Raw genomic sequence first — 19,460 nt, 5'->3', positions numbered from 1 at the left:
CTAATAATTATTTTGAGTAATTACCAATAGTGTCCACTACCTTTAACCGGACGACCTACGGCTGTGGAAGAAATTTATGTCTAGGCAGTTTTGTTGTATGTCCGCTTGAACTGCACAAATTTTTGAGGGAATATTGTTGCCAGACATTATGAAGAAAATGATAGAGATGAGATTTTTCTGTTTCATTGTTTGTAAACCTTTTCTTGCAAACAATTCATACACAAGAGATGCTATTCTTCCAACTAAAATCTGATTTCTGATTTTGTTTGCTCTGAACCCTGAGCATGCCAACAGTGCTTATCACACATTGATGACTAAACCAAAATAATATATTATTCAAACATTTTCCCAAGAAACCTTCAAGTGTTTGAATTTTGAAGATTCTTTTGAAAATTTTAAGGTGTACCTTTTTTTACTTTTAAGCTGTGTATACAAAAAAAAAATCCTGATTTTTCCCTCTATATTTTCCATCACAGTACCTCCATGAGAATGGAATAGTCCACAGAGATTTAAAGCCAGAGAACTTGTTGTATGCCGATAACTCAGAAGATGCACCCCTCAAGTTGGCCGATTTCGGCCTGTCCAAGATGCTCAGTCAAGACGTGCAGATGCAGACAGTTTGTGGTACACCGGGATATTGTGGTAAATGTTCAATTCTTTCTCAAAAATTGTAATCCTGCCCCATGGCTTTATTGCACAAAGAGCTTAAGGTTGATCTTAAAGAGGGGCTCTAAAAGTTAAATTAGGTTCTATGATGCACTCATCTTTCAAAAGGTTATGAAAATTGACAAAATGCACCCCACGTCAACATGGTGTAAAAGGCTGCTGTATTTGATACCCTGCAAGTGCAATTTTTGTCAGAATCCAAAAACCTTTGATAAAATCACATTTCAAATAATTTGTTAACGGAAAACTTTCAGAAAATGTTATACATTATTTTCAGCAATAGTGCTTCTTACTGAGTAAGTTGTGGTCAGTTTAAAGTAATTACTAAAGGTGTACCGTCCATTTAAGGAAGTTTACCATCATCATCAGCTATACTTATACTTATAAGTCTCACTTAAAAATTCATGCATTCTAGTTGACATTTTAGCCAACCCCATATCTCCATATCTGTAATAAATTAATTGCTGGAGGTGTTACCTTATATTATAGTTGTCTTAACACAATAGCATCAAAAATCAATAACCGCCTAGTTCATTCAGCATAGTTCCGCTTGCTGCAAGGTATTTGTCAAACACTCACCCCAAAAATCCCAACTCCCCCCCTTTCAATCTTCACCTTTAACAGCAATGTTTACATTTGGAGCGTCTTATATTGAAATTAATTTGGCCCACAGCTCCGGAGGTGCTCTACGGGCGACCATACAGTCCTGCTGTCGATATGTGGAGTGTCGGAGTCATCACCTACATTCTCTTATGCGGCTTTGAGCCGTTCTATGACGAGAAGGGCGACAAGTATGTGTACAAGAAAATCCTGAAGGCGAACTATGAGTTCATGACGCCATGGTGGGACAATATTTCAGACAGTGCAAAGGTAATTGGCTGAAGAGTTATTTTTTTAGGGGGGAGGGGACCTGGATTATTTGTCATCAATCCTGCTAATTTCTTGCGGAGGTTTTATTCTGAAACACTATTTGTTGCGGAGGTTTTGTTCTGAACCTTAGTGTGTGCGGAGGTTATGGTCATGAACCTTAGTGTGTGATGTGCAGTGTTTTGTGGAAACTGTCTGTGTATAACTTCATAAATTATGGGATGACACTGACAGTTGGAAGGCAATTGTTCAGGTGATACACTGTGTATTTGAATCTCTACAATTAATGCCAGTCTGAGATATTCTTAGAAACTTACGATAATTCAAAAAATAAGGAAACAGGTTTGTAAATATCAATTTCATTCACATTCAAACTAAGAGTTATATTTGCTTTACTATATCTCACAGTGCTAGATGATTGAGATGAATTTACTCACCCCCCCCCCCCCCGCAAAAAAAACAAAAAAAAACACAACTATTAAAGAATGATGACTCCCGCAAAAATACACAAACGATACCCAGCTACTTTAACACACCTGTTATCAATGCTCTGATTGAAATTTTGACAAAATCCTCTCTTTTAATCGAACATAATATCAATCTCAGTTGATCTCGTGTCCGGCACAGGCTAAAGATAGTACTCCGTCGGAATGAAATGAAGTCGCGGACGCAGCTGACTATTCTCCTTTTGTTATGCCCCGTCCCCTTCCGGAAGAAATTGAATTGATGCCACTTGCAGACTCTGTAACCCATTTATGGCTTGTGAGATCAGATTGCGTACTCCGGAGAAGGTGTGTGTGTGTTGGGGGGGGGGGGGGTTGATCGGCTGGATAGTAGAGCGATTGATACAGCATTGTGTTTCAATCCAGCAAATCCTCATCTTTGATATTATGATAATTGTTTCAATTGTATCTCACTGGATGACTGTTATAAAGTCTATTGAGAAAACTAATTTGCTGTTTGTTGCAAACTAGTTTGCTTTCCAACCAAAAGAACTTTTGGTATGAAACAAAATAGTTAAGTGTCTGATGGTTGGACCCTTGCAGAGTCTTTCTCAAAAGGTTATGACAACACAACACAAACAAACAAGTATACCTGTGTAACAGATGCAGTCAATATCATGCTTAAATGTCCTCATTATTCAAAGGATTGTGAGTTGCAGCAGTGCAAGTGGTTCCCTCCAAGTTTTCTGAAGAAAAAAAACCTTACAAAAAAGTCCTATCTATAGACCAAATACCTATAGAATCCTATAGGATTTAAATAGGATTCCTATAGAATTCCTACAGATTTTTCGTCACTTCTTTGATTCCTATAAGATTCCTATGAGATTCTTTTAGGTTTGTTTTTGTCAGGAATGCTCAGTGTGACGTGGTTTTTATGGGTCTTGTGGTATCACCCACTGTCCATTCTTTGTTTTAGCTCTCATCCTAAATGTTCTATAAGTTATTCTCTATTTGATACTCTGGAAAAGAGCTTGTGGTATCACAGAAGAAGCAATATACATGCTAGTATTAAAGGAACATTACAGAATTGGTAAAAACAAACTTGTCTAAAATCACAGATTAGTTTAACAAAATACATCCCTTGAAGTATTTCTGTCTGCAATGTCATATTTGATGAGAAATAAATAACACTAATTTCCCGTTTGGAGTTTATCGCTCAGTGAGCGTTTCATTAATTTCTATTTATTTTAAATCGATGCCATGCAAAATGTGTAAGCGGTTCTTCACTTTTTTCTCATGACCCAGATGGCCGATCGATCTCAAACTTCTACAGTGCTTATATGTACATCACTGCCAGCAACTGTTTTGTTAACACTTTTATAATGTTTCCTTTAAAAACACTGGACACTATTGGTAATTGTCAAAGACCAGTCTTCTCACTTGGTGTATCTCAATATATACATAAAATAACAAACCTGTGCAAATTAGCTCAACTGGTCATTGAAAATGCAAGATAATAATGAAAAAAAAAAAAACCCTGGTCACATGAAGTTGTGCTTTCAGATTCTTGATTTCGAGACCTCAAATTCCTAAACCTTGAGGTCTCGAAATCAAATTCGTGGAAATTTACTTTTTTTTCTCGGAAACTACGTCACTTCAGAGGGAGCTGTTTCTCTCAATTTTGTATACTATCAACCTCTCCCCATTACTCATAACAAAGTAAGGTATTATGATAATAATTATTTTGAGTAATTACCAATAGTGTCCACTGCCTTTAACCAACGCATCTTGGTGAGACACCACAGCGTGCAATATTCCACACACATTAATGATAAATAATGCCTTGACTGGAGACTGTTAGAAACTAACGAGTCCTCGGGGGCGTTTATTGCATATAAATAAATAGCGGCAGCCAATATTCAGCATCTAATAATCCGATCGTGTGTAACAACCCGAAGGATGATTTGATTGACTGTGGCCGATCCACACGTCCAGTGTCTGATGAATAGAAACAATCTCACGCTAAAAAGCACTGACTCTACATTCTGCTTTCATTCTGAACACTTTTTTCTCTCGTTTTCCCTCTTGAAGCACCTATATATCAGGCCTTTTATGCTACGTTTTTGAAAGGGATTTAAAGGCATTTTCTTCTTGGTAATGGGCACGCTAATAATCACTGCCTGTTCATTACTGCTTTCATTCCGCTTTGATTCTCAACACTCTTTTCTCTCGGTTTCCCTCTTGAAACACCTAGATATCAGGCCTGTATGCTTCGTTTTTGAAAAGGCAAGGGCACCAAGGCATTTTTCCCTTGGTAAAGGGCACCCTATGAGGGTATTGTAAATTTCTACTGGATTATTTCAAGGGCACCATGAGGCAATTACCACGGCTTCGATTCGGAACATTCTTTTTCTCTCACTCTCTCTCTCTTGAAACACCTATGTATGAGGCCTGTATGCTTAGTTTATGAAAGGGCAAGGGCACCAAGGCGTGTTGGTAAATGTCACCCTATTAGCCTTTTTGAGGTAAAGAGGATGGTATACTATTGCACTTCATGATTTGAGTGTCTATTCAAACAAATTTACCCAAACCAAGTAGTGTTATAGTGCTGTGTCCCTCACACCTCAAAATGACTCATGAGGATATTGTAAAGTTCTACTGGATTATTTCAAGGGCACCAAGGCAATTAAATCGCCGCCGTTTCCTCCGTGAAATATCAGGCCTGGTATATTATTATAACAGGGCTGGATTTCACATAGCACGAAGAGTCATCTTCAGATGAGTTGTCAGTACACTGTTTTACCATAGAATTTGTAGTGTGACATAAAAATTTTAATCTTAGCTCTTTGTGAAAATCAAGCCCTATCTTAGTTACTCCAGCAGAGTGCAGGTTTTAAGTGCCAATAACTCACCATTGTATGGATGGTACAACGTTGGTGTCTGTAAGTGTAGTATGATTCAATTCTTGGAATATCATTTTTGACTGTTGAGTTGTTCAACTGTGAACTGCTTATCATTTAGATCAGCCTCTTGGGTTTCGTTATCATTTTAGATTGATACGAATTCTCACAAAATCAGACGGGACTTGAAGTGCCTTGGGCTAGGTCTGGGCCTTCCAGTTTCTACCGCCTTAATTTATGTGCATCTTTACTCAGGATGAATATTAGTGATCAAGGCATTTAACTTCTTTAAAATGAATTTATTTTTTGTTAGGTATGGTTTAAATGTTTTAATTTATATTTGGTTATATTTGTATGTTTTTGTAAATATATAACAAAATAGATATATTTTTATAAGTGTATTTTGTTTTTTTTTTTCTATCATTTCTTTTTATTTTATTACTTTACACCAATGTAAGCACAATACTTCCGGGGGTATTATTAGTATTGCCTCTAGCTACCAGGTAATCTTGGTTGTCTAGTTGGTAAGACACTGTTTAAGAATGGCAAGGTTCGTGGGGTTCGAATCTCACCCGAGTAATAACAATGCCTGTGATTGTTTTCACAGAACTCGGGAAAGTATTGAGTATTCAGTGCTGACGCACATCGATGTAAGGGTAAAACCAATATTAATATTGTTTATTATTTTTGTTTGATTGCAGTATTTCATCCGGAGTTTGTTGGTTCTGGATACATCCAAGCGGCTGACGGCTGCACAAGCCTTAGATCATCCATGGGTGAGGGGAACAGCCAGTAAAGCACCACTGCAGAACCTGACTGAGAACATCAAGCAGTTCAATGCCAAGAGAAAACTCAAGGTTAGAACCATGGGCAACAAAACAAACCAACAAGCAGGACCCACTTTACCAGAAGCAAAGAACTGGCGCTTAGGGAAGCACTGGGAATGCTGCCCCTTTGTCAAGCATATTTTATGGGTTGGCTGGGAATTTTGGCTTGTGCGCATGCGTATTCCATGTTACTAGGCATTCTTCGCTGGTGGAGTGCCGGCAAGTATTATTGTAGGTCACTGTGTAGTCAATCCTCTTTGTTCAAACCCCAAACTATTGTACAAATTGTCAAAATTGTTCTCTTATTTCAGTTTTAATATTACTTGTTATCCAAAACTGTAATACTTGTTTTTTTATATGTGTTTTCTTATTGAAGGCTGTAACCAATGCAGTTATTCTGATGAACAGACTTCACACTGGAGAGTGGAAAACCCCCGTCCGACCCAGAGCGTCTCCCCCAAGCCCTCCCCCAGCGGAGCTCCCTGCCGAACAAACCACTGAAGATGACCAGAATCAGCGAGCGGAAGAGTCCGTCTTAGCTGAGTGATGTCTTTGGTGCGGTAGTTCACAGACGACGCTCAAAGAGAGAGCAAGAGAAAGAAAAGGAATGGAGTCTTGACTGGATGACATGTGAAAAACCGTTGGGGTTTTTATTTCAAAGGAGGAGTGATGAAGGTTTTTTTTGTCTAGGACGGCGGGGCGATTCTTGCTAGGTGACAATCCGTGGTGCTCATATTGACAGTTTGGCCCTCCAATTTTCTCCAGGCTAGATCATAAAGTACTTTGTAAGAAACCCTGGTGTACAGTTATTATTACAAATGAAACTCTTTCTGAGTAGTGAAGAAATTCTTTTGTAACTTCTCCAACATATCTGACCCCCCAAACAAATTTAATAGTCAAAGGAAGGATAATGAATATTTTAATGATGCTTAAGAACAAGAACAAAAAGTGATAACTTTTGTTTAAAAATCTTTTCAAGTAATGCCAAGTTCTGATCAGGGTGCTTATAGCTGGAAGTGGATTACGAACTAAACCATTCGTCAGTTTTTTTGTCCATTTTTATAAACATTTGCGTCTCGCTGAGTCGATTTCATAATCCATCAATTCTATTGGCTCACAGATTAATGAAATTGGTTTTTTAAGTATTTTTTTGTATTCTACTTTAATGATAAGCACCAAAAACCAAATAATGGTAAAGTACTTCCAGACAGTAGCTATGAGATGGTGTCTACGATTATAGTTTTAATGAAATATTTGTAACCAATGTTGATAAAAAATGTGCTAGCTTCGTCTATGTACATGCATGGAATTTTTACGATTTTTGTACAGTAATAGTTTTAAAATGGATGGTCTATCAAATTGATCATCGTCAAACTGGAGTGCCATGAACAAATTAATGGAAAATAGAAGTGAGCACATTGTCTTGTAACATATTCAACTGTCTTTTTTCATTGCCGAGAAAGAAAATGTAAAAAAAAAATTAATAAGGAATATTTTCTTATTCACGCAAAAAGGGCTGGCTGTACAGTTTGTGACGTCTGAGAAAACAAAACTTTTAAAGGATTCTTCCCATCATGTGTTGTGGAAACTGTTCCAAAGACTTTGTAAGCCGACATACCCCACAAGTAAAGAAAAAAAAACAGATTTTTATGAAATATTTTTGACAGATTAATATCAAGGTTTTAAATAGCCCGCCAGTTCTGATGTTGGACATAATTCTCATAAACACCTTCTGAATTTGTTTTCGTTTTGGCATTGATAATCAAAATCGTTCCATTTTCAATGTTAATGGTTTGTGTGTAGACCTAATGCAGATGTGGTCAGTCGAGAAGGGCACCCTGATCGGCTAGAGATAAAAAAAAAGGTTGCTCAGTGGCCCATCATGTCTGCTGCGTACATAGATGTAGTGTTTTCTACTATTGTAAAAAGGTCCACCACGACCGAAATCCAACATGGTTGCCAAAAAGCTCCCCTGACCTCAAACTGCCGCCATCTTTGTATGATTCACTGACTGCGTAAAAGTAACAGTGATCAGTTTGTATAGAGGGAACAGACTATGATTTATCATGACAAGACGTTAAAAGTTAGTACCATTGAATGGGTATGTGAGCCTTCAATCATCAATAATAATTACCGAATTAGCGCAGAAGGGTTTTAGAACGATTCTTCATAGCTGGACCAAGGTCTTGGCTTTCTTAAACTATCATGGATATTGTATTAAGGAGTCTGGCGTCCCGTGTTTTCATGAGTGCACCGACATTTCCATGGTTACTCGCATTTTTGACCACAGAAATCGCAGAAATCAAATTTCAACACTATAATACATTAAAAACCTAATTTTTTTGATTCATTGTTTTGGGGTTTACAAGTCGACCTGTAAAAAAAAAAATTAAAAACCGAATTCGTCCTTGCCAAACTATTTAAGATTCTACTGGCAAAAATAAAAGATTAAAGCATTTTAGAAACATTGTGCTCTCACAAAATGAAAACAAAAATCATAACGTAAATTTTAAGCACAGAAATATTGGATTTCATGCTTGCCACATTTTTTACTTTTTCCTTTTGTTATAAATTAAAGCTACCCTTTTTTATGGAGTTCTGCAAAGCATTTTTACAAAAATTTGCTCGTTTAGACTCCCTATAACTGGAACACCCTACTTATTGTTTTAGTTGTTTTGCACTTTTTTACAATACAAGTGTGTTTTCATAGCACACTTGTATTTGATTTACTATAGCCCCACCCCCGCCCCAAATACAAGGATAAACAGAAGAAGAAAACAAGAGAGGATAACTTGAGTACTGTAACTTCCATAGGAAAAAATATGTACATTATGTGTATTTAAATTTTACAATGTAACTTAAGTTTGATTTGGGGTTGTATATTTTTCTTTGAAAAATCTACAAAGTTAACTAAAAGGCTGAATGTAAGAGAATGTGGAAATGTTTTAATTTTTTTATTTCCTAAGTAAGATTTTAAACTTTTGCACGGTGGAAATACGATATAGTAAGGTTTGCTGTGACACCATGGGTGGTTCTGAAAGAACCATTGGTCTCAACTCGACGTTTTGATCAGTATGCTCTGAAGCTTTCTCCAGAAGGTGATTAGAGCATTCTGATCGAAGTGTCAAGTTGAAAAACCAAGCTTTTTTTTTTAGAACCACCCCAACTCATTTAGAGATATTCATTGCATGGTGTTATCGCAAACCATACTATATTGTTTTTAATTCTTATTAATATTATAGAGTAACTGATAATGGTAAAGGGGATCATAGCTTTGAAGTAATTTCACAATGTACATAATGGTGTGTGGTTTGACGATAACATTGCTTGTTTGAAAGGGTGGGATTGTCGCATGCAGTGTATGGTAAATCTATTCAACCAGTCACTATGAAAATACATTGACTGCTTTTGACAGTAGTACTTGTGCTTTCTTCTCGGCAACACTTAATTACATCTGAAAACATATTGGAATCAAACCACTCTGATGTTGAATAGATAGACTGCTGAAATTTTAATACTACACAGCCTGATATTTTGTTTCTATGTGAGACGCTGGCTTTTTTGTAAATGACAATGCATACGGAACAATGCTAACTAACACTGCTATGTGATGCGTGTTCAGACAGTCCATGCTGCTACTTACCGTTTATAGATCCACTACAAATCTTTAAGCCATCAAGAAAAGAAAGACTCTAAATATTTAGAGTGCAACTCTAGATATGGCCTCATGGGACAGCAATTTACAAATGGGTCTCTACATTCCAAAGGGGAACTTCTGCCCCATCATGTGAGCTCAAATTCAATGCAATCAGAATTCAGGGATGACCTGAAAACTGTATTGACATTCAATGGAGCATGAATCTTTTTTTTTTTTTTTTTTTTTTTTTTTTTTTATCGAAGTCGCCAGACACACAAGACCTGAAGGCCACTTCAAGGTGTGGGCTACAATTGACTATTTTTCCAGGGGCAGTTGTCATCTAATGTACTTCCGCAAAAACTCATTATGTTTGTCATCGAGTCACATGAATGAGCTTCCATACTCGCCAAAGAGAAACACCTTAAACAAATTAGCACAGCAGAAAATATGCTATTTGAAAAAGTTTATTTACAAAGGAAAGGCAACAAAATCAGCTGCATTTTTTCTTTACACACAAAAGTAATTGCACTAAATACATTTTATTTTTAATTGTATTTTTAAGCGATATTGGGAGACTCAGTTAATGATACAAAATAACATATTTCCAGATCTACAGCAAAATTAAGTTCATGCTTTGCCTTTTTACAATTCCATGTTTGACTTAACATTATACAAAGTCAATTTTTTTAATCAATCCAACACAAACTTGTGAAGCAGGGATAAATAATTATCGGTTTTTTAAACATTAAATTTGGGTCACTGTAAATATTTTGATTTTTTTTTTTACGAATAAACTAATTTTTATTGTTTGTAAATTTTGTCTTATTTCCTGCAAATAGTACTAATGTAATCCATTCCATTCCAAAAGAATTGTATATTATCTAGTAGATTAAACAAGTTCATTAAATCTATGTGGGGTTTTAATTAAGTAAGAATAAAACACAGAAAGTATGTAAAGATCTTGCGTATATACATCATTTTAAGAAGTAAATAAATTACATTCCTCATTTAGAGAGAAGATACACAACTAGCGGTTTGTCAAATAAATTAAAACCCGGTTCATACGAATGCAAAGCGGATTTTGGTGACTCAATAATTGGTACGCGCTCCCTTTTCCAATTGTAATGCAAGGGAATTCGCTTCGCCCGAAGCATTTGCAGGAAGTAATACGAGGAAAGTGCCAGACACAGCAAGACTTTGTACTGTGATTTTTGCAACTGTGAAACCCCAAACCAAGGAAACCAAGGAATCCACCTATCAACTGAAACAATGCAGGCCTAATAGTTTATAAGCAGGTATAATACTTGACCCTTGGGAGAAATAGGTTGGAACATTTTTATTGAGCACATTTTATCAGCTGACCTTCATTGTCGTGACTTTGGAGGCATTTATAGACTTTTCATGCCATTTAAAAACAACTTTACTGATTCTTCCAAGGGCCCTAAACTCATTAAACAGATTAAAGTAGGAAGAGTATGATGCTTTTATATTCAGTAAATGTTTGTCCCTTCGAGTTATAAGCTTCAGCCACTACCAAAACACCCACTGTGATGTACCCCCTAACGGCAAATCTCGCCCCATGCGAGTCCATCCAGCTGTACTTGCCCTTACCCCAACGGTCCTAGCCCGAAGTGGGTGTCCCAATTTGCTTATAACCAAAGGAAAATAAGCGATTTCAAATGTCTCATTTACACAATTCTTGTTTTATGTGTTAATGTAAAACAAGTAAAGATAAATGGCATCCATACTCAAATTAATAATAAGTCATCCAAGAAGCACCCTGGCGCATAGTTGGCTATGAATTTGCATTTAGCTCTAATCAGTCAACACATGTGCTTTGACAGAACAGTCAGAATGTCTGAACAGTCTTTGGGATTTACAAATATTCATAACATTTAAATTATGTATTTGCATACACTGTATACCTTCCCTTTAAAACAAGGAAACCAGACCTCAAAAAACCAAAAATAGTCTTTATGGTACAAATTTTACTGCCTAGACCACCAACAGAGCTGCCTATAGACCTTTATCATGGTGTGGCCATCTCAAATTTACTCCATTCCAACTCATTGCCGAACTGGGGCTGGACGAAATAATAGTCTGGTGCAGTGTTTGCGCAATGAATTTTAGCGTTTGTTGTAGTGGAAAGCGGGAACATGACCAAGATGGTGACAGCGTGATCCAAAGGTCCATTATATCCCTGATTCTGGAGAAAGTTCCGTGAAAATAAACCAATCTCTCCATGAGCCTATTAACAAACTTGAAAATTTTGTCCACGAAATTTCTCCCCGGTTGTAAAATGACGGCAGCTCTGCAGTTATCTCCCAAATTGTGAATGTTTATGTAGGCCTACCTATATTACTAGATTCAATTGTAACCTTGTATTTAATTGTCATTAGATAGAAGTGTTGCTAAATTATACAGCAAAGAATATCCAGTATTATTTTTAATATGACAAAAAGATGTGTACAGTTACTACTGAAAACCTTTTTTTCAAAATGTGAAACTAATAAAATGTATATATAAAAACGGGAACAAGTGGTGTGTTTGGTCTGGAATTTGATTTCATTTGGAGACTTATTCATTATTTTATTTTATTAATTAATTTTGGTTGCGAGGCCAAAGATTCTTTGAAAAGGAAACTTAATATCTCCCCAGAACCTCACGGAGAGAAGAGAATGAAGGAAATTTTAGTTTAAGATGTGCAAGAAAAACATCAGATATTCTATTTGGGGAAACCCACACAATCAGTTAGGAACTGAAAACCCATTTCACAGAGCACCCCCAGTGGGATTCAAACCATTATCCTAGAGGTGGAAGACAAGGAAAGTTACCACTATGACGCAAACGGGTAGAAGAAAGTTTCAGTTTTTATCTTTCTTCTCCGAAAGCCTTCTGTCTCTCTCTTCTTTATAACGACCCAAGGTTTCTGACTTCCAAGCTTTCTTTTTACTGCTCAACGATTCAGCCCGTTTAGACGGTGGTCGTTCCATTCCTTCACCAGGAGGTGCTGATCCATCTTCCCCACTTCCTTCATTATCCGTGTTGCTGCTACTGGATGGTCGACAGATTCTCTGTCTCTTCCTGCGTTGGGACTGTCTTTCTGCTTTTGCCTTCCTCTGTCTGTAGTTACAAATCAGCTCTTCATGGGTGGGCTTGCTTGATCCTGCACTTTCCAAGTCACTAAAGACTGGTATATTGTCAGCGCTCGAGTCGCTTGTTGCTATGAAGGAACCATCGCTCTCACCACTATCCGACTGGTAGTGTTTCTCGGGTGAAACTTCGTCTTGGTTGAAATCTTGTTCGTCCTCTTCACTCTGGTGAGTTTCAGGAGCGATTGTTTTTTCGATCAGGTTGGAAGGTGACTCCTCATCCTCAGATGACGACCCATCACTTTGGATTGAGACTTTTTTAAGATGTCTTTTCTTCCTCTTTACTGGTGACCAGTTGTCTTGGCTGTTTTCCTCTTCAGAGCTCGAAGACTGCTCCAGTAGTTGCCGCCTGTGTTTGTTGGTCCTCCTCAGGGGAACTGCTAATTCTTCATCACTCTCTTCGTTGTCCAACATGGATGTTCTCTGTCTTGGAGCACGACTTGTCACGTTGCCACTTTTTGATCCAAGTCTACCTCCAGTTCTCCCTCTTTCCTCCTCGCTGCTTTCCCTGTTTTGATCGCTGCCCTCTTGTGACACAGAACTATCTTCATCCGATTCCTCATCACTGGAAGATTTGTCGTTGATGAATTCCTCATCACTGGAAGATTCGTCGTTGATGAATTCCTCATCAGAATTTTCGTCAAATATATCGATTCCATCTGGGTTATTATAGCTGTTTCTCCTGTGAACAAAAAAAAAGGGTTTCCGATAAAAGTAATTTCTAGTTCATATGAGACATGATCGGTACCGTATGTAAAAATTGAAGCAGCTTTTGTGAATCTAAAAGATTTTAAACCACAGCTATGCAAGTTGGTAATTAAAGACACTGGACACCATTGGTACCTGTCAAAGGCCAGTATTCACAGTTGGTGTATCTCAGCACATATGCATAAAACATCAAACCTGTCAAAATTTGAGCTCAATTGGTTGTCGAAGTTGCGAGATAATAATGAAAGAAAAATCTTCTTTCTCAACTATGTTACTTCAGAGGGAGCCGTTTCTCACTATGTTTAATACTATCAACAACTCCCCATTACTCATTACCAAGTAAGGTTTTAAGCTAATAACTTATTTGAATAATTACCAATAGTGTCCACTGCCTTTAAAGAAAGAGCCTTGCCATGGATATGAAAATTTGGACAGTGTTTTTCAAAGCACTCAGTATTTTGTCCATTAAGGCATGTGGAGCTACGTTTTGAAGTATGAGACCTTTTACTTTAATGCGCCATGTAAGGGTTTACAAGGTGCTTTGGCGCAATATGCACCATTCTCTTTTCGATAAGTGCACTTGGTTCTTGTACGTGCAATACACAACACACAAGACCAAGGGCTTTATGCCCCATCCGAATGTCGAAAGCTTCATGGTTAAGGGTCTTACTTAAGGACACAGGTGTCACGACCGGGACTCGAACCCACACTCTGCTGATCAGAAACACCAGAGTTTGAGTCTGGTACTCTTTACCGCTGGCCTTAACATGCCATTCAGCCTTTGAGAAAACCTCTGCTGGGGTCAAAACGTCAAGCCGCTAACTGATTTATGTATTATACTTCACATTTTATAACACTTACACTTTGATGAAGTTGTTGATGAGTTTTCTTGGTTTGAGGTGACTGTAGTGTTTGAAGGGAGTCTTGTCATATGGTGATATACGCTCCAAGGCCTCCTCACGACTTGGCAGTGAGAAACGACGATGTGACTTTTCATATAGTCTACCTGAACGTCGGCTTTGTGTTACAGGAGAACGTGGAGACACCTGATGTTGGGAATAACAACAACAACTTTTTAATTACTTATTTATATTTTGTACTCTGGTTCAACAAAATTAGGTTTAGTTGTGAATGAAGTTCAGAGGTGAAAGTCAAAAAAGTTTGAAACTAGCATCAAGAAAAAAAACTTGTCCAAGTTCACAGATTTACACAAAACTTACAAGGTCTAATGGTGATGTTAGTAGAAAACATCCCGTTTTTGATGAGAAATAAATAAAACTAATTTCTTGTTTGGAGTTTATCGCTCATTGAGCGTTTCATTCACTTCTTTGTCATGCAAAATATGTCATCGGTTTTCCACTATTTTCTTGTGACCCAGATGGCCGACCGATCTCAAACATCTACAGTTTTGTCAGTTTATGTAATTGTGGATTACATAGAGTGCTTATACACTGCCGCAACTTTTTTGTTCTAAAGCAAAAACCAGCTCTGTAATGTTCTTTAAGTTTACTGCCACCATGGAGGAAATATGCTGCCACTGAAGAAAGGTGATCTTATAAAATAGCACTTTGACACAAGGTGTTGAAAACTAATGTTATCTGTACCTGTACACCTGCCATTGTGAGATCATAGATCTGCAGCCCTGCTCAAGTCTTCAGATGACTGGCCAGAAAATGAAATTGAAGACAGTTCCCTCAGCCCAGCTGTATGTAAATCACATCTAAGGAAGAAATAAAGTTAAGAGAGTTTAGGCAAGAGGTACCTACAGCAATTTAACAGCCTGGTCAACATTTGACAAATTATGCGAAATTCCCTGAAACAAGGTTGATGGTAATGTGGCAGAGGTGGGAAACCCATTGTGTTATTATTCAAGATGGTTCAAGTTAATTGCCCTTTCCTGTTTACATTTCTCATTGAGCCTTTTTTTTAGCACCCATGTATAGTTTGTTATTTTCTTAGAAGTCTTTTGTTACATGTTTGTAAACAGTTTCTTAATCCTTTGGTAGTGGGGTCATCCATCCAGTGCATTGTAGGACCTATAAGATCAGATAGCAGCCTGGCAACAAAAGAGGAACACTGCACATTTTATTTTGTTCTCTCGTCACAAGATTAATTTTTTCATCATTTTATATTTTGCCTGCGGTAAGTGTTATTCTGCTATTCTGGACTCGGTTTTCTAACTAAAGCCATTTTGGTTTTAATTTGTAACTTTCCTTTGGCACTGTGTTTTACTCTGGTCTTGCTGTGTTCTGTATTTTAGTTTTGGTTTTTGAGTTTTTAGTTCTTGCTTGGTTTAGGTTTCCTTTGTTTAGGTTTCAAACAAAACAATTATAAAAATTTAGGTCCTAAGTCTATTTGTTTTTTTGGTTTTTTTCTTTTGAGAAACCTACATCTTAAAGCCATTGGACCCTTTCGGTACAGAAAAAAAAAAAAAAGTTCACAGATTTACAAATAATTTACAGGGTTTACAGAAGGTAATGGTGAAAGACTTCTCTTGAAATATTAGTCCATGAAATGCTTTACTTTTTGAGAAAACGGTAAAACAACATAAATTCTCGTTAACGAGAATTACGGATTTGTTATAAACACATGTCATACACGGCGAAACGCGCGAAAACAGGAGTGGGTTTTCCCGTTATTTTCTCCCGACTCCGATGTCCGATTGAGCCTAAATTTTCACAGGTTTGTTATTTTATATGTAAGTTGTGATACACGAAGTGTGGGACTTGGACAATACTGTTTACCGAAAGTGTATAATGGCTTTAAGTCACTGTTCCTTTTTTTGGCATTTCCTTGCATCTTAGCCCTACTCGATCTTGGTTTTCTCATTTGTTTAAGCGAGTGCCCCAACAGTTAGTTTTTTTATTAGTTTTCTTCCTTCTTTTTTTAAGTGTACCCGTTTTCCTGGTTGCAGTAACTTAGTTGGCGGTCTCGGTTTCCCCATAATACCGGTGGAACCTTTCATAGCAAATTGATGTGGTTGATATAGAACTGTGAATTTCTCTGGGTGTTAGTTAACAGTTTTGGTCTGGAATGAACAGTAGTTGGTGGGGATTGAGAACAACTGGCATTTGTCAAGAATTGAACATATTTTGCGCAGAGTCAGAATTCAAGGGGGGGGGGGGCTTCCTTTTTAGCTCCATGATTAAATGTTCAAATATTTTTTAGCAAATACAACACTAAAAAGCATTGGATACATAGTGAAAAAAGTTTCTTTTTTGTGGTATTGTCAGCTGAAAAGCAAGGATCGCAATGATGATGCACGCTAACGTAAAACTGCGAACACTAATTAGCAAGCTTCCTTATTAAAAGCAATTGGGTTGTACAAATACATCATTACATTACAATATATTACATAACAAAACTTGTTCTACTCCCTCTAACCTATATAATGACTCGTTCAGCAAAAAATGGCAGCTGGACACGGACTTTTTTCTGCTAGTTCGGCTGGTTTAGTTAGCTAACAATTTCAGACATGTTCAGATAAAGAAAGTGTACAAACCTCCTGGGGCCGCTTTTTTCATCAAATGTCGAGTTGAGGGGGACTTCCCCTCACTCCGAACCCCGCCAACTAAAAATTTGTTTGTGTGTAATTTTTAGAAAACGCCCTCTCTCGCTCGAGACAAATCGTTGAAAGTCTGGTACCCTCTTGTTTGTGCATCTTGGTAACTGATAAGGAATTGTAGGGGGTTGGAGACCATACGTGCAACAGCCAGCAGGTTTTTTTTTTGCAGCTGGTGAGGGGTTTTGTACTGTAACAATGCCAATTCCAGTCTTGAGATGAGACTACGTTTCTAATAACGCCGTGTGCACATTATTGAGCGCCGCTAGGCGTAGTCTTGGCCCAAGACTATAGTACTCAATATTGGATAGTGTACTACGCGCAGTTGTAAAGCGCTAAAGCGCGCCCTCTTATGGTATGATTTGATTTACTGGCGAGCTTGAAATCTAGACTTTACCGGCAAGCCAGTATAGTCTAGAATTCAAGCTAGGGGGAGGGGTTACTCGTCCTATAAACTCGAGATAGGATTAATCCTAGCGTTTCGTAAAATCAGCTGCATGTCTCAGAGCTAACCTCTGAGACATGTTTTTTGACAGTGGGATGGATGTAGAAGTTTGAAAACAGAACTTAAAGTAGGCATGAACGTTTTTTCTAATTACCAGGTATCAGATGTTATATTTGTGTACTAACCTAGCCTCCGGGCCATGTTTCAGTGGTTCTGTTTATCAGCTATTGAGGAAATCTGATTAGGCTTTAAAGTTGGTCCCATAATATGCCTATGCTTTTGAATTTAACGAGTGAGTCTTAAAAACTGTCAGAAAGTCGGTTTGGGGAAAAGTGCATTGCGGTGGTGAAAAAAGTTTCAATCGGCCGACCCTGCTTAGGTCATTTATGGGTTTTAAGATAAGTTGAAAAATCCTTGAAAAGTCTACTGATAAATTTCCATGGCCCATCAGTTTTCGAAATCTAAAGTTGTATAGTAAAACTGTGTCAGCCCCGCTCGTGGAAGAGACAAATCGCGAGGTGTCGCTATTTCGGTAACATCGATAAATTTACGCCGTCGAGGACACATTTTATTGCGTCATCGGTTTATTTTTAGAAAATAAAATAATACACAACCCTGCCCGTCGTCACGTATTCGAACCGGAGACTCTGGACGGACATCAAAGTCTCTATTCCCAACCACCGGACCAACTGGCTCGCTGAGAAACCAATAAGTGAATTTATTAAACTCATCCATGGTAAACGGCTGGACTGTTTTGGGGAAAAAGAAACTAAATCTCGAGGAGTCGCTATGTCGGTTCGGTGACGGGAATAGCTTATCGCGGTATGGTCAGGAGGAATCATGCGTCCATGATTTATAATTAACATCCAACTATGATTGACATGCAGAGGCAGTGACATTTGCATGAATAGGCAGTGTCAATCTCTTCACACAGACACCCAGGAATTTTAAAGCACAATCACATAAAACAGACTTAAAATGTCTTCACTGCAAATGTTCTTACAAAAGCGCAGGGACAAAGTCACGACCCCCCCCCACCCAATTTCACTGTGACGTAAAGACAAACTGGGGGAAAGGTTATGAAGACTCTATAAATAAACACAACACCTATGTGACATTGTTTGTCAATAATTAAGCAGTTGAAGAAAGAACAACCCGTTAATACTTTCACTATGGTTTCAGCGTCAATAAAAATCAATTGCATAGAAGTGCAGCTTGCGCAAACACTGGCTGTATAAAAGCATCTTGTACAATGTGTGTAGTCACAAAAATATTGTTGCCGTTGCTAAGGTGAACAAGCCTTGAAAAACTGGAAATCAGTTTCAAACGAACAAACAAACACAACGAATCCAAATGAGTGCACCAGAGTGGAACAATTACTGGATGGCTTTGTCCTTCCCCGTTTTGGGTTTCGACAAAGCTAAATGGAAAGACACAATAAGGTACAACTAAGTCCCACCTACAGGCAGCCCTAAAGCTCTTAATATAGAACTTCTACGTCTTAAAGGAACGTTACCGAGTTGGTAAGAAACAAAACTTATGAAGATCACAGATGATATGAGAAAACATCCCTTGAAATATTTCTATCTGAAATTTCATATTATTTTGATGAGAAATAAAAAGTCTAATTTCGCGTTTGGAGTTTATCGCTCAGTGAGCGTTTTATCCATTTTTTGTTTTAGCACCGATGCAGTGTGCAACATTAATCGGTTGTTCATTATTCTCTCAAGACCCAGATGGCCGATCGATCTCAAACTTCCACAGATTTGTCAGTTTATGTTTATGATGGATTACACAAAGCGCTAATACTACCAGCACTTGTTTTGTTAGCAAAAACCGATTCTGTTACTCTGTAATGTTCCTTATGGCATTTGGCAAAGTCATCTGTCAGTATTACGCAAAGACGTGTGTGAAAACGCCGTCCAAGACAAAGCAAGCTTAATTTAGGCTCAAAAGTCATCGAAGTTGCAGAAAATAATGAAATTAAAAACACCCATGTTGCCAGATTAGTTGTATGCTTTCAGATGCCAAATGAAAGGCTTCAGGCCTGAAGACATAATATACTTGAATGAGAATTTATTTAACTATATCTTAAAATTAACATTACAAGGAGCCGTTTCTTTTGGGAGTGTCGTGGCCGAGCAGTTAAGAGCACCGAATTCAAACTATGGTGTTTCTGATCAGCAGAGTGTGGGTTGGAATCCCCAGCCGTGACACTTGTGTCCTTAAGCAAGACACACAACCATTGCTTTG

General features: G+C 37.8%; 2 protein-coding genes across 4 annotated transcripts in view; one reads left to right on the top strand and one right to left on the bottom strand.

The window, feature by feature from the left end:
- Positions 1-6,582, top strand: part of LOC139941497 (calcium/calmodulin-dependent protein kinase type IV-like) — a 38,428-nt gene extending 31,846 nt beyond the window's left edge. Inside the window, exons 5-8 of the mRNA XM_071938030.1 lie at positions 477-642; positions 1,340-1,536; positions 5,578-5,733; positions 6,080-6,582. Of these exons, the coding sequence (XP_071794131.1) occupies positions 477-642; positions 1,340-1,536; positions 5,578-5,733; positions 6,080-6,250 (690 nt within the window). The 3' untranslated portion in view covers positions 6,251-6,582. The remainder of the gene's footprint in view (positions 1-476; positions 643-1,339; positions 1,537-5,577; positions 5,734-6,079) is intronic.
- A 151-nt stretch (positions 6,583-6,733) lies between these two features.
- Positions 6,734-16,779, bottom strand: LOC139941496 (uncharacterized). Of its 3 annotated transcripts, XR_011786605.1 has the most exons (5): positions 16,703-16,779; positions 14,805-14,920; positions 14,062-14,246; positions 10,967-13,174; positions 6,734-10,899 (listed from the first exon to the last, which is right to left on the bottom strand). XR_011786605.1 is itself a non-coding variant. In XM_071938028.1 (4 exons), the coding sequence occupies exons 2-4, from the start codon at positions 14,817-14,819 to the stop codon at positions 12,205-12,207; spliced, it is 1,170 nt and encodes a 389-aa protein (XP_071794129.1). In that variant the 5' UTR covers positions 14,820-14,920; positions 16,703-16,779; the 3' UTR covers positions 6,734-12,204. The 3 variants fall into 3 exon arrangements, 2 of the variants coding, with proteins under 2 accessions (XP_071794129.1, XP_071794130.1); XM_071938028.1 differs by having other exon boundaries at positions 6,734-13,174; XM_071938029.1 differs by lacking the exon at positions 16,703-16,779 and adding an exon at positions 16,585-16,671 and having other exon boundaries at positions 6,734-13,174.
- Positions 16,780-19,460: the final 2,681 nt, after the last annotated feature.

The sequence above is a fragment of the Asterias amurensis genome, chromosome 9 (assembly GCF_032118995.1).
Source record: "Asterias amurensis chromosome 9, ASM3211899v1".
In the NCBI taxonomy this organism is placed as follows: domain Eukaryota; kingdom Metazoa; phylum Echinodermata; class Asteroidea; order Forcipulatida; family Asteriidae; genus Asterias; species Asterias amurensis.
This window is presented reverse-complemented; position numbering and strand designations above follow the sequence as displayed.

Coding starts and splice junctions, on each gene's coding strand:
- LOC139941496 (XM_071938028.1), bottom strand. Junction 13,175..14,061: donor ATCAACAACTTCATCAAAGT/GTAAGTGTTATA, acceptor TTTTGTTCACAG/GAGAAACAGCTATAATAACC.